Here is a 15,007-nt window from a genome sequence, read left to right on the forward strand (position 1 = left end):
AATAAATAATTCTATGACTTAAATAAATCTACAATTAATATTATTTCTAAAGATATGAATTTGTTAATCTTAAAAGTTCTAATTTGTTTTGAACGTCCAAATAATGAAATTAAAGTTACTAATATAGTATTTTGCTTTAATGATGTATATGAAGGATAATAGAATTATTTCTTTAAATCGAAAAAAGGCAAAAACATGGTAAATTCTCGCCCATAAAAAAACATGGTTACCTGTGAATATTTAACAAGCTAGAAGCACAAAGACTTCACGGGTTGTCTTCAACTCATGAAGGCCATCATTCACGCCTGTGAAATTCTTTTTCTACTGTGAATGATTGACATCTTGAGGATTCAGAAGACTTCATGGCTTGAGTTCATGCCTTTTAAGCCTGTAAATCACGCTCGTGATACATATTTCATGCTCGTAAATGATGATCATCTTCAAGAATGAAGAAAATGATAGAAGGATTCATGAATTGTTGTCCCATACATGAATTAGAGGATTCGTGCCTGTTGAATATTTTTTCAAGCCGGTGACAATGTTTTAAGATTTTTGAAGCTAGATTTGCACTGAGACTTCACGCCATGAAGGATGACTCAAGCCTGTGTATTGGTGGTTGAACTACAGTTTTCATAATAAATGAAGCTTTAACAACTGCATTTCCTCTAAGACTATGTAAACTTCATTTTAAATAGTTCTAAGTTTAACAAATAACATCTATTTTGAGCTTCCTATTATAATTACTCTCAGCAAGCAATAAAATCTTCCTTATTTCTATTTGTAATCAAGACTGAAAACAGAGCTTAATTCTTGGATAGTCGAGTGATTAAATCTTGTATTTAAAGCTCAAATTGTAAGTCAGAGTAAGTGGATAGAAAATCTATTGCTCTTGTGACTAAGATTAAAAATTTTAGGTTGTAAGTTTGAGTGTCTGATAATTAGAAAAAAAGTTGGCTATAATTTCTATGTAGGCTAAAAACACAAAGGTTTGACCCATACCTAAAGCAAATAGTTAGTGGATTCAAACTCTCAATCGAGATTGAGGAAAATGATGTAGGTTACAAGAGATGAACCTCTATAAATCAACTGTTTTATTTTTCTTTGCTCTCTCTAAAAACTGTTCCTCTTATTATATTTTCTTTACTTGTTAGATAAATTTTTAAATACCCATTTTCTACCTTAAAGCACCAATTCATCCTCTTCCTCCTCCTCTTATGTGGTTGTGGTCTTTCAATTCACTTTATAACTTTAGTCTCTAGTTATTGTTAAGAATTAATTATCTTAAAGAAAAGATCATGGCAGTCGTAAGTCCCACATATAGTAAGTCATACACTCATGGAGCTAATTTTACCAAACCATCTTTCTTTAATGAAATCGATTACAATTATTGGAGAAACATTATAAAAATCTTCTTAAATAATGAGGAAGTAATCTATGGGATGTCATTTAAGATGGTTGGAGTGCTCTTTCTAAATTAATATTATCTTACCTTTAAGTGATTGGTCAGGTATGCAAAAGAAAGTTAATTGGGGAACAAGATGTCCATCACTATCATTTATTGTGCATTGAGTAAAGAAGAGTACAACGACATAGAGCATTATATTTTGGCAAAAGAAATTTGGGAGTGCTTAAGGGTGAAACAAGAAGGAAAAAATTAAGTCAAGACCAAGAAAATGCAAATGCTTGTTCATAAATATGAAATGTTCACAATGAAGCCTAATGATAAGATTAAAAAAATATATAATAGGCTCATTGTCCTCCTAAACACAAAGAAGAAGCTTGGTAAATACTATATATTTCTACAAATTTTGCTAAAAGGAAAGAGTAAACTTAATTGAGGAAGCTATCGATCTTTCCCAGCTTTCTACTGATGACCTTTTAGATAAGCTCTTAACCTTAGAAATCACGTTAGGTCAAATCTTAAACAAGAAAAAGGCTAAAAGGTGCATTACTCTCAAAACAAGTAAGGAATCTAGTGAGAGTGATGATGATGATGAGATAGTAATGCTAACCAAGAAGATTAGGAACAATTTTCTTCAACCAAATTCTATTTCAAAAATTTAATTTCTTTTTGCCTAAATAAATCAAAATGTAATAGGAAATGACATTTCTTTCTCTATTAATAAGAAACATATAAAGTATACAAACTAAAGTGCAATTTTGGTATGATCTTAAATCTTTAAGACATTGATTCTTCTAATTTATAGCCTTGATATAGCATATAAGTTTTCCTTACCCACTCCCGTTTTCATTCTATCCATCAATTTAGTATCTAAAATTTTGTACAACTAATTTTGGATTAGATGTCGATTACATCTAAGAAGTGGTATATTGAAATTAGAATTTTTAAACTTCAATCTTTCACTTGGTAAAATTCAATAAATTCACTTTATAAGAAAATATTGTTGCATTATAAATGACAAAAATTGTCAACATTTATTAAGATATATCAATATGAATAAATTATAGCAATAAACGAATTAAACAAATGATAAAAGAAAAAGGTATATATTGGCTTTTAATGTTTCACACTTAGTACAAATATGCTCTTCAAGTATGTTTTGGAGCATTTAACTATTAAAACAAGTTTAAATAGTCATATAAGCCCATCTTTTAACGACATAATATACAGCTTGATATCTCATTAGTTGTTAGCTGATATGGCATATTTTAATGGTAAAAAAAAGTTTTGTTTCCCTCTCATATTTAGCCAATAATTGTCTCTCTCTCACCATAACTATATTTCTCATTATTTAATGGGTCCCAAGTGTCAAAACTAAAATAAAATGCTAAGAGTATTAGTTAGCCATTATGGCATTTTATTGTTTACTGATTAATAGTGAAGATCACACTAATTCCAATACTGTTATATAACACATGAGATGGGCATACAAAAATTGGAAGTAGAAGTTGATTGTACATGTGTTAGATAGATAGTTCATAAACCTGATATTCAATGCAATTCCAATTACGAGTTGGTTTAAAGGACTAAAGAAATGATGGACACATAATTGGAGTATTTCCATTCGGCATTTTTATTTGTGTTATTTAGTTTTTGTTAAAGTTTTTATTTGTACCAAAAAAATATTGTTATGTAATACTACCGCTTCAATAAGATCAATAATACCTTAAAAGAATTTTCATGGCTATAACCCACCTAATTCTCTTTGAGAAAATGACTGATTTTGGTTATTTACCAAACAAAGTTAAATTTCCTTTATTCTAAAACTTATTTCTTTTTAACCAAATAAGATTACATTGTCATCACTTTGTTCCCTTCATTTTCTGCTATCTCACGAACATGAAAAGAGAAAGTTAGATCCCTTATCTTCCATTTCTACCTCTCAATTTTCTCTCCACTTAAAATCTCTCTTCACTTGTCTCCTAAATAAAAGCTAAAAGAAAATTCAATTTAAGAGGATAATGAACGAAAAAAGTTTATATATTTTAAAAATCGTTGTTACTCTAAATGATGTTGAAGATTAAAGAAAATCCAATTTAAAAGGATAACAAAGATTTAGATACTTGATCTTGCAAATTCAAGTCCTTCAATAATTGAAAGGTTCACTTCAATTGCACCTCATTTGAAGGAAAAGAGATAGTTCATGGGTTTATTTCTGATGATGAAAATGACAAGGCACACTGAAATGAGAAAGAAAGCTCTTATAAAGATGGAGCATAGATTTTCTTGGAGACTAAACAAAACCTATATGGAAAACTCGACGAATCACCAAATCAACAAAAGATTTTTTCACATTTAAAAGAAAACCCAAATGGGGAAAAGGGTTTAGAAGAGAACTATAAATATGGGTCATGTGATTCTTCTTTATGTTCAGCTTCAACATCAAAATTTGGGTCATTTAAATCTCCTTTGGGTTTGTTAGACTCATCTTTAGATTCACTCTTGATTGCTTTTAGTGCTCTCTGAAAAAAGAAAAATGATAAGAGAAATTTGAAGATTGATATCGCTATAACACTACAAAAGAATAGCTAGTTAGCAACAAAAATTTTCCATAGCTAAGGGGGTCAATTGCTATTGTCATTTACCATGCACTAACTAGGAATAGATTTTGTCGGTAAAGTGATTATCAATAATCACTTACTGACAGATATTTCTAGTCTGTTGCTAGTTTTTCAATGGATTCGGATAATAGTTGCTAAGAATATAGACAATCTAAAAACAATAATGATTTATTAAATGATGAGAAAAAAATATTATACTATTAAAATATGTCATATTAGTTAATAGCTAATGAGATATCAAGCCGTCTTTTCTTTTCTGCTTATTTTTTTATAGGCAAAAATATTTTATTATAAAGATAAGGGGAAAAACATTTATTCAAAAATGAATAAATTGATGAAAAAGGAATTTATATGACCCTTTAAATTTATTTTAACAATTAAATGCACCAAACTTAAAAGGTATATTTATATCTGATAACCATATATCGTAAGCCAGCCTATCCCACCCTAGAAAGGCGGGATTGATCAGAGATTAATATCCACCATGATTGAGATTCTAGGAGAATGTGTCTTCAGAGGACTCTAGTCATAGAGTCCGATCCGACCTAGAATTCTGAAGAGAAGTAAGACTTCAAATCCTAATACAGTTAGAACGACTTATAAACATGGAGTTCTTTCCGAAATAGACTAGAACACCTTCAACATTAATATAAGGAATGGGAATATCGCGCACCAGGTACAAACAATCTTACACACTTAAGCACTTTAGCCACCCTCACACAAATTACAAACTTTATCATCAGAGTAAGTGGTTGGAAAATTCCATCCGACACTTTCTAATTTTTCCTCATAAGTATTCCAGAGATTGAGGTCAGCCTTTAAAGATCCTTGTTGATAGCTCGCCTTAGCCGACAGAGTTATCAATATCACAAGTGAAATATTAAGAGCCAATATGTACCTTTGCCTAGTGATAAACCAAAATCAAGCATCAAGTTTTATAAAGTTAATATTATTGGAATATTTTAAAAAATATCATTAGAATATAACAGTGCATAATTTATTTATAGGTGAAATAAGATAAAGATATATCATAATAATAAAAATAATTAACAGAAATATATCGAAAATGATAAATATAAAAGTTGGAATTAATAAGACTCTAGTATTAGAAGATATAGCACTACTAGATCACAATGGGAGAGAAAAAGTATTAAAAAAAAGAATAAAAATAGAAAATCTAATTACTAGTTTTAACATAAAAATATTCTAAATGTTTAAACATATTATAAATTTCCCATTTTAATTACCTAATTTATTGTGCTTATTATAATTTAAAATATATTATGTGTTCTATTAATAGAATAAAAATGGTAAACAAAATGTAATAACAAAAATATCTGACGTATTATATATATCAAATTATTTAATATAAAATTTCATTTTATAAAAATCCAATAGACCTTTTATTCTTTAAATATAAAAATTTGATTGGACTTTCCATATTTAGAAACTATTTTTCGTTTCTATTTTTATTGTGAGCAATGTATTATAAATTTTCATGTACTTTATAATTAATATTTTTAATTTTAATTTTTCTTCTACTAAAAATTAAAAGAGTTAAAATAAATACCATTTGTAAAAATAATTAATAAAAATCAAAAGAATAAAAATCTATTAAGTTAAGATAATTTTTATTTTTATCTCTTTTATATTTTAATATTAATTAAAATATTTTTATATACTTTTTAAAATAAAGAATGCTCATAGAGTAAAATTAGACATTTATATGGAACCCATAGTGGCTCGTCTGAAAGAAATCATCGACTAGTTAGAGGTGTCAAATAGATAGGTATGAGTGGGTGTGAGTTGAATATAAAGGGGGTGGATTTTAAATAACCCATTTATTTATATATGACCCATTTAAAGTTTATATGGGTACCCAAATTTATATAACCTATCTAAATATTTACCCACTCATTCACTTAATAAATAAATATTAATTTAATTTTTTTGACAAAAATTATTTTAAATATTATTATTATTATTATTATTATTATTATTATAATAGACCATAATCTATTTATTATTATTACATGTTATAAAACTCAAATTTAGCGAATTACTTTAATTTCGCCATTTTTGTTATTATAAATAAATTTAATCAATATATTTTGTTAAAAATTTCTACCAGTCTTATTTCTACAATTTTATTGGCATTATTTTTTCTATCATTTCATAAAATTGTATCAACATAAAAATACAAAATCTAAAATAAGAAAAGAATACATAAAAAAAGCTAAAGTCTTGTTTCAAGATTGATAAGAGCAAAAGGAGGGTTATAAATTTATGAAAATTTTATGAGAGTTTCATTATCTTCTTTAACGAGAGTTTCATTATTTTTCTCAATGAAAGTTTGGATAATTTAGGTAAGAAAATCTACAACTCTTCTTCAATTAAACTCATACAAAAATAGAAACATGGTTAAGTGTAGCGTATCTATGTATAAATATTTAAAAATTTTGTTAATATGATTGAAGATTTTTGGTGGAATCTCTTTCTTTTTTATTTTTGTATTACTTGATTGTTCTTAATGTGGTATAACTATGTGTCAAAATTTACACATTTATTTTTATGAGTGGTAAACATGATAAATCCATTCAAAAAATACTTCGTACAACAAGTCTCTCTTACTTTCATATTTTCTTCTATTTATTATTAAACTAAATTTTGATGAATTTAATTACACTAAGCTATTCATCTTCTTTATAATTTATAGTATATTAGTTTCTCCATTACTTTTTAAAAAAAAAATTTCTTATTTTAAATTAAGTGTTATTTTAAGTAATTAATGGAATATTAATTATTTATTTTCTACTTTTATCTTTATTCATTGTGAGAAAAAGGTATTAATGGAATAAGAAAATAAGAAATTCAATAAAGTAAAAAAGAAGTATAGACATTTTTTTATTTTAGTAAATTGATATTTTATTCATATAAGATTATTTTTTTTATCATAACTGAGACAATTTAATATAATTTTAATCCTTGAGCATTAGTTTTATGAGGACTTATTTAGGGAATTAAAGAGTAGTTTTTTTATTTTGTCAAACTAAAACTTTTATGCGTTGAAATTTTAAATTTTATATATTTTATTAATTAAATATTTTTATGATTTTATTTTGTATTAATTGGAGCCACTGATGTTCAGTTCCGATCGGGTTTTATTTTTTCGATATTTTTGTTCATCCTTAGTTATATGCAGTAGGCTTCTCAAAAACTATTATAACAAAAAAAGAAAATTTCAAACATTATGTAACAAGTAAAAGCAACAAAAGTAGAAAAGGAGAAAAAAATGGAAACACTAATGAGTTTTATCTTATTAATACTAAAACCAATTTCAAAATATTGAGATTTCAAATTAAATAATACTTTATAAAAAGAAAGCGCATTTAATTGCTAATAATATATAATTTTTTAAAAATAATGATGTATATAAATTTATAAATCAACATAACTTTGAAAGAAAAATAAAAAATATAGGCTAACTGAAAATATGTAATTACATTAATAATATAGGCTACTAAAAAAATAAAGAGAAAAGAATATAAGAAGAATTACAAATTTTCTTTTTTTTGTTCTTTATTTTTTACTGATCGGTTATGTTATTTTTTTTATAAAATTATTAGTTTTTTTTAAAAAATATTTTTGTAAATAAAAAAGCTATTTCTTTAAACTCATTTAGTTTGGAAGTGAAACATTATTGAGACTTAAAAAGATAAATTTTTTATAAATAATCTTAAAGAATTAATAAAAACATTTATTGTATGCATATCTAATTTAACCCAAACTCATATAAATAAGGGTTATTTTTTTATTAACTTTTTATAATCCATTTAATTTTTATACATTGCCAATTTAATTTATAATTCATTTAATTTTTATACATTATCAATTTATTGCTCATACTTGTATAATAAGAATTGTTGGTGCAGTAGAACTGGAAAATGGTAAGCTAGCTGGAGAGGGAGTGGAGACAAAGGTGACAGGACTTTTTTTGTTTTCTTGGTCACAGGCACCTGACGTGCAAAGCATAGTAAAAGACTCGTACTTCTACTATCCGCGTTGAATCTCAGCTTCTCAAAATCGGGCGTCAAAGATGAGGCATCGTCGTCGTCATCATCATCATCATTCATGCAAAATTCTGTTTTTCTATTTAAAGGATCTTCTTTTAAATTTGGACGCTGTGCACTTCTTTTAAATTTATTTATTTATTTATCAATCACAGTGTGGCTATCTCTTAATAGTTCAAAAAAAAGCAATTTCTTAACATATTTAATATAAAAGTGTTAAATCTTTATTAATATTTTAATAATAATATTTCATCTATATATTTCTAATTTGTTATAAAAATGATACTCCTAATAATATTGCTAGGGTAACAATGTATGAACCGAGGCATAGTTGAAAAATAATGCATTAAGATTGACATATTCACAGGTTCTCCTTATTCATTTAGCCAATTAATGGATCATACTTATTTGTGAAGGCTGGTGCCGATGCTAGTTTTAACTTTTATGTATTTAAATTAGGTGCAGTTTTAATCTTAAAAAATAAATAAATAAGTGGTAGAATTTAAAACTCATTCTTAATTAATAAATAAATTACAAATTGCCCTTTAGTAGAAGCTATTAAACAAATCTTTAATAAGATACTACATGGATGAGTATAGTTATTATATCTATAAAATGGATTTGCATTTATTGTAATTATTATATGTATGTTGTTTGCCATATTTTAGTTCCTTACAGAGAAAATTATAAATTTGGTATTTTCTTAACTTTTTTTTATATTTTCTATTTTGGCATTTAAACTATTTTTTTATTTAATTAAATATTTAAATATGTTAAAAATGTTTAATATAGTGTCTCTAGCCGGCTTTATAAATTAAAGTAATTATTTAATTTATTTTGAACTTAAATACTCTCTTTTAAACTAATAATAATTTTATTTTATTTTATTTTTATTCATTTTCAGCACTAATTTTTTAAAAAAATTCTATTTGTTTCTAAAAAGATTAAAAAAAGTAAGATTATTTTATTCTTTTCATTTATTCAATTAAAAATTGAAAATAATTAAATTTCAGTTATTTTTTTTATTTTCATGCATTCGCCTCAAAAAATAAAGATAAAATATATGATTTCAGTTTAAAATAATAAGAAAAGAAAAAAATATATTAACTGTTTTAAAAAATAATTTTTAGAAATAAGAAATGATGAATAAATTTATTTTTTTTCTGCTAAAAATTAATATAATTTAATACAACATTATTTTTGGTGCTAAAAAAAGATTTAATAAAAAATTAAAAATTAAAAAATTAAAAAAAAAAGAAGAAATAAGAAATAGAAAAAAATGTGAATAAGGATGAATAATGATATTTACGTTATTTCACGTGTAAAATGAATTAAATTATTACTTTAATCTGTAAAATAGATACAATAATATATATAAATTATACTTGATTAAGCAAAAAAAAACTCAAATACTGATATAGAAAAATTAAAAAAATTAAAGACACTAAATTTATAATCATTCATTTCTTTTATATATATATGTGTGTGTGTCTCTGGGTGTGTGTATGTACTATTTTATTAATTTATTCTAATAGCAATTATGAATTTTAAAATATAAAAACTCTATTAGGTCAAAAAAAAATTTCATGTTTATTTTAAACCACCATTGTTTATTAAAATATGGTAAAAAGATCTAAAACATAAAAAAGAATTAGGTTTTGAAACTTTATTATTTTCTACATGAATCTTCATCTATAAAAGTCGAACTCATGAAAAATCTATCTAAATGATGAAGCAAAAAAGAGTTTAAATTCATACAATTAACTTAGATTGAAAAAAATAGTAATGATAACAGTAATCTATAATATTGACTAATAGTAGTTAATTATGTAAAATGTTATTCTCATTCTCAGGCAAAGGGAAGATAAATAAAAGGAAAAAAAGTTTTCCTTGTGGCAGGAAAAATCCATTGGAGATGAGAACAACTTAAATGAATGGAAACAAAAGAAATCCAATATGATGAGATTCTTGTGTATATACGATAACTTTTTCTGAGGCGTTTGGTTCATTTTCTCAGGGAATTAGGGCCTCGTGTCCTTAAAGATATAAGGTGGTAATGGGTAGTGATTATCTACTTAAATGAATTTCCATATAGACTTTGATTTTTCAAGCTGTAAATTTCAATTTATAAACACACAAAATAGGTATAATCAGAAACTTTAAGTTGGTACCAATTTGTTGATTGTGAAAGCAGAAATTTCAATTTGTTTGCTGGTTATAAACATATGCAAGTGAGAATTTAAGGAAACAGTTTCTTTTTTCAAGATACTAACAATTGAATTTTGAAAATTTGACATTTTATTTTGCTTTCCCACAGTATTATATTCTTGATCAAGAATTATGTCATTAAAAGGGTGAGAAAAATTGTTAAAAGAGAGGAAAGAAAAAAGCCAAAATGAGAAAACATAAGGTTTGATGATAAAAATTAGGAAAGTCAATTTAATGCGGTACAAGTTTTCTCTCATATGTATTGGACTAACATCAAATAACAAAAATCAAGATATGATCATTATCATATTTGGATTTTATAATTTAATTCGGAATCTCGTATTTTAAATGGTTAGATATTATATATAATTTATTTTTTTCGATACATACAAATTGAAATTAAAATTATTCGATAATAATATATATAAATTATATATTATTTGAAATAAAATCTAAAAATCTCGGATAGAGTTATCGATACATATAAAAAATAGTTTAAAACCGAATTAAATTAGATAGTCGATGATAGAAAGTAAACTCGAAACGAGAAAAACAAATATAGTTTGACCAAATTTGATTAAAAATAAATCTCATTAGGAGCTGAGCATCAGCAAAAGGTAACAAACAATAAAGGCTGTGTTTGTGGAAACAAAACCCCAACCGACCACATAAAATAAGAAAAGAAAATAAGAATTATGAAAAAAAAAAAAGAAATGAATAAAAACTTACAATTTTTGAAAATATATTCACATAGTCAAATACTCGCCAAACATGCCTTTTAACTTTCTTTTCTGTCACTTTCTGTCCGTCCAAACCCCACTCTTCTTCTCCCTTCTTCTTCTCTTTCTTGTTCCAGTTCTCTCTGTATATAAATCTCCACTCCTTATCTCACTCTCTTCTCCATCATAACATAACCTCAATCTGCCAATTTCTTTCCTCCCTCTGGTCCTGCTCCTCCCTTTCTTTTCTTTTTCTTGATATATCTTTCTCTCCTTCTCTTTCTTTCTCTCTCCGTGTGTGTCAAAATGGCTGCCAAAATCTTGATGCCGAAACCTACATGCACCAGTGTTAACCATGTAGGAGACAAGAAGCTAACAATTCCCCATTCTTTTGGGCAAGTTTCTTTGTCTAAAAAGAGTGCAGTCTTTGCTTCTGCACAGCCATCTTTATCATCAGTTATTTCTTGTGATGAGGTGTCACCACCTGCAGCAGCTTCTTTTGCCAAGATCTCACCAAGTACTTCATCGGATATTCCTTTGGCTCGCCTCTGGAGAGAGATTCAAGGTTGCAACAATTGGGAAAAACTTGTTGAACCCTTGCACCCTCTTCTCCGCCAGGAGATTATTCGTTATGGTGAATTTGTCACCGCTTGTTATAAAGCTTTCGATCTCGATCCCAATTCTAAGCGTTTCTTGTCTTGCAAATATGGCAAGAAAAGCATGTTGAATCGAGTTGGAATGCAAAATTCTGGCTATGAAGTCACTAAATATATCTATGCAACTCCAGATGTTACCATTCCTATCCAAAATGGCGCCTCTTGCGGCCGGTGGATTGGCTACGTGGCTGTATCGGATGATGAGACAGTCAAGAGAATTGGAAGAAGGGACATAGTGATTACATTTCGAGGAACGGTGACAAACCATGAGTGGGTTGCTAATTTCATGAGCTCACTCACTCCAGCAAGATTAGACCCTCATGATCCACGCCTAGATGTGAAGGTGGAATCTGGGTTTCTGAGCCTGTACACTTCAGATGAAAGTGACGAGAAGTTCGGACTTGGAAGCTGCCGCGAACAGCTTCTGTCTGAGGTGTCAAGATTGTTAAGTAATTACAAAGGGGAGGAAATTAGTATATCAATGGCAGGGCATAGTATGGGGAGTTCACTAGCACTTCTTCTTGCTTATGATATTTCTGAGCTTGGATTGAATAAGATCAATCCAAACGGAGATATCATTCCTCTGACAGTGTTTTCGTTTGGAGGACCAAGAGTAGGGAATGCAGGGTTCAAAGAAAGGTGTGAGGAATTGGGGGTAAAAGTGTTGAGAATTGTGAATGTTAATGATCCAATTACAAAATTACCTGGGGTTTTCCTGAATGAAAATTTTAGGGTTTTGGGTGGCAGATATGAATTTCCCTGGAGTTGTTCATGTTATGCTCATGTGGGTGTTGAATTAGTTCTTGATTTTTTCAACATGCAAAACCCATCATGTGTTCATGACTTGGAAGCTTATATCAGCAGCTTATTGATGAAATGCCCCAAAAGATCATCATCAGATCATGAAGGAGATAATTCTGGTGATTTTCCGGTAGATAATTTCTTGGATAGAGCAAGGGATTTGATATTGAGTGCACAAAATTTTAACATGTTGCCACTAAGAATTGCCCTAACCAATATGATAAACTTGGTTCATTCTCAAAGAACTGAATTATTGATAAATGAAAATATCTATATATGGATGAACTCCTTAGCCTTGTATATGCTTTTTTAGGTAAACGGGTTTTATCTAATTTTATATGTATGTAAAGTACATGGAAGAAAATTATAAATTAATGCGAGAATGTTATTGTAATCTTTAAAATCTAAATCCTCGGAATATTTTATATAGAGTATATATAGATACGAAAAAATCTTGCCTAAACTTGATGTATGTCTCTACCTGGATACTAGACCGATAGATGATTGACATAGTGAAGTATATGTCAATAATTCAATACCAAAATGAAAAAGCTCATCCGTAAATGTCATTCTCATATTAGTTATAGTGTATTTATCAAATTTAGATAAAAATTTAATCTCTCTTTGAAATTATACTGTACAGATATCCATTATCTTATGCTTATTAATATAAGCAATAATTCATCTAGCGTGAAGGAGAATTTAAATTTAATTTTTTAAGAATTAATACTCTTGTAATTTTCGAAGGTTTCGAATACTGAAACAAAATTATTATTAATTTATTAAATTTCCGGTAGTTAACATATGTAATTTGGCATGTATGTATTACATCCCTGCTGCAATTTGGCTGTATTCTTAGATATTCATCTGTTAAAATGTTCTTATATCGATTTCTCATGTTGATTGGATATACATTGTAATAATTTAGTTAGGTTCGTTCTGATTCTGACCCCCTGGTTGATATTGCATATATGGTAAGAAGCTAGTTAGAGTTATTCCCTTTCTACTGCCGCTGGTGGCTGCTTCGGAAATGATTCCATATTCCGTTTAATACCAGTTTTAAATGGAATGCTAAATGCAGAATTTGGAAGATAATAGAACTGAATTTAGCATAGCATTTAATTAAAATTGTAGTGTTTAGTTGAAATTCATAAAAGTAAAAATTTATTTTATTTGAAAAAAAGACGCGATAAAAAAAATAAAATGAGAATGATAAAGTTGAAAGAGATATTTTGGCATTATAGAATATATTGACATATTAATGTGAAATTCATTTTTAAATTCTATCTATTTTATTAGAATTTAGTTTAGTTATAATTAGTTCTATATAAATTTAGCTGTGTAAAATTTCAAATTTTCAATTCATCTGAAACATATAAATTTTATATTTGCAAATAAATTTTATAAATTTAATAGATTTCAACTAAACAAAAAGTAAATCACGTAATTTTTCATAGTAGAGATTATAATATCTATTTATTTTTAATTTCTTAAAATCTCTTTTTTAGAAGATCTTGAAAATGATCTTTCCTAAAAGAAGCTAAATTATATACCGATGTTCAAAATTCATATTTAAGAAAATAAATCCTCAATTCATTTAAGAAAAAAAAAAAAAGGAAAGTCAAAAGTCAAAAACTGATTTAGAAAAGTTATGACAAATTAATACCAATAGCGAAGAACTATTTATACATGTCACATAATTACTATTAATACAATTGCTCATAATGTACAAAATTCAAAAATTCAAAAAGTAAATATTTGACTGTTTGAGCATGTGAATGCCTAAATCTGCACCAAAGGAAGATTTACAATCACACAAGAGACAAAATATAACTAAGAGTAAAACTGCAATGTTTCTAATTAAAAAATCACTAATTATTAATCTATTAAATTAAATTATTTAAATAGGAATTTCTTAATAATTTATTATTATTATTATTATAATTGATTAAAAATTTCTTTAAGAAGTTAATCTCTTAATTATTATTATTATTACTCTTACTAATTATTAATCTTGTTATGGGATGAAAAGGGCAGACGTCAACAAAGTATAGATGTCTGCAGGATGGCAGTAGTTCAATTCAGGAGTTGAGTGTATAGTGCATTGCATATGACCAAAGGATTCACTCTCTAAATTGTTTTCTGCGTACGAGAATAGAAAGGGAAGAAATAAAGAAAGGGCGGCAAAATGTAAACCAGAAATCTTTTCAAAGAGTTAAGTATTAAACTCACGACATAGAAAGGAAAAGGAAGAAAGGTCCACTACTGCAAAGGGGCCTAATGTAATGCTGTATTTCATATGGGTATTTCTCATTTTTCTTTTTAAGTATAGATTTGTAGCCATTCATAATTAAACTAGTTGTTTAAAATTTATAGATATAATTTAATAAAGTTTTAATATTTAATATTAATTTATAATTGTTAACAAATAATAGTAGAATTAATTATTTTTAATATCATTCTTATTTTTTAAAAAATTTTAAAATTTTATTAGTACAATGATATAAAAATTATTTTTAAAATATTCATT

General features: G+C 26.8%; 1 protein-coding gene across 1 annotated transcript; it reads left to right on the plus strand.

Moving 5' to 3' along the window:
• Positions 1-11,120: 11,120 nt before the first annotated feature.
• On the plus strand, positions 11,121-12,871 carry LOC8280856 (galactolipase DONGLE, chloroplastic). The gene has a single exon (XM_048377680.1). The coding sequence runs from the start codon at positions 11,327-11,329 to the stop codon at positions 12,788-12,790; it is 1,464 nt and encodes a 487-aa protein (XP_048233637.1). The 5' UTR covers positions 11,121-11,326; the 3' UTR covers positions 12,791-12,871.
• Positions 12,872-15,007: the final 2,136 nt, after the last annotated feature.

The sequence above is a fragment of the Ricinus communis genome, chromosome 8 (genome assembly GCF_019578655.1).
Source record: "Ricinus communis isolate WT05 ecotype wild-type chromosome 8, ASM1957865v1, whole genome shotgun sequence".
Classification (NCBI taxonomy): domain Eukaryota; kingdom Viridiplantae; phylum Streptophyta; class Magnoliopsida; order Malpighiales; family Euphorbiaceae; genus Ricinus; species Ricinus communis.

Bases quoted from the DNA above. Each gene is read 5' to 3' on its own strand.
- LOC8280856 (XM_048377680.1), top strand. From the start codon at position 11,327: ATGGCTGCCAAAATCTTGATGCCGAAACCTACATGCACCAGTGTTAAC.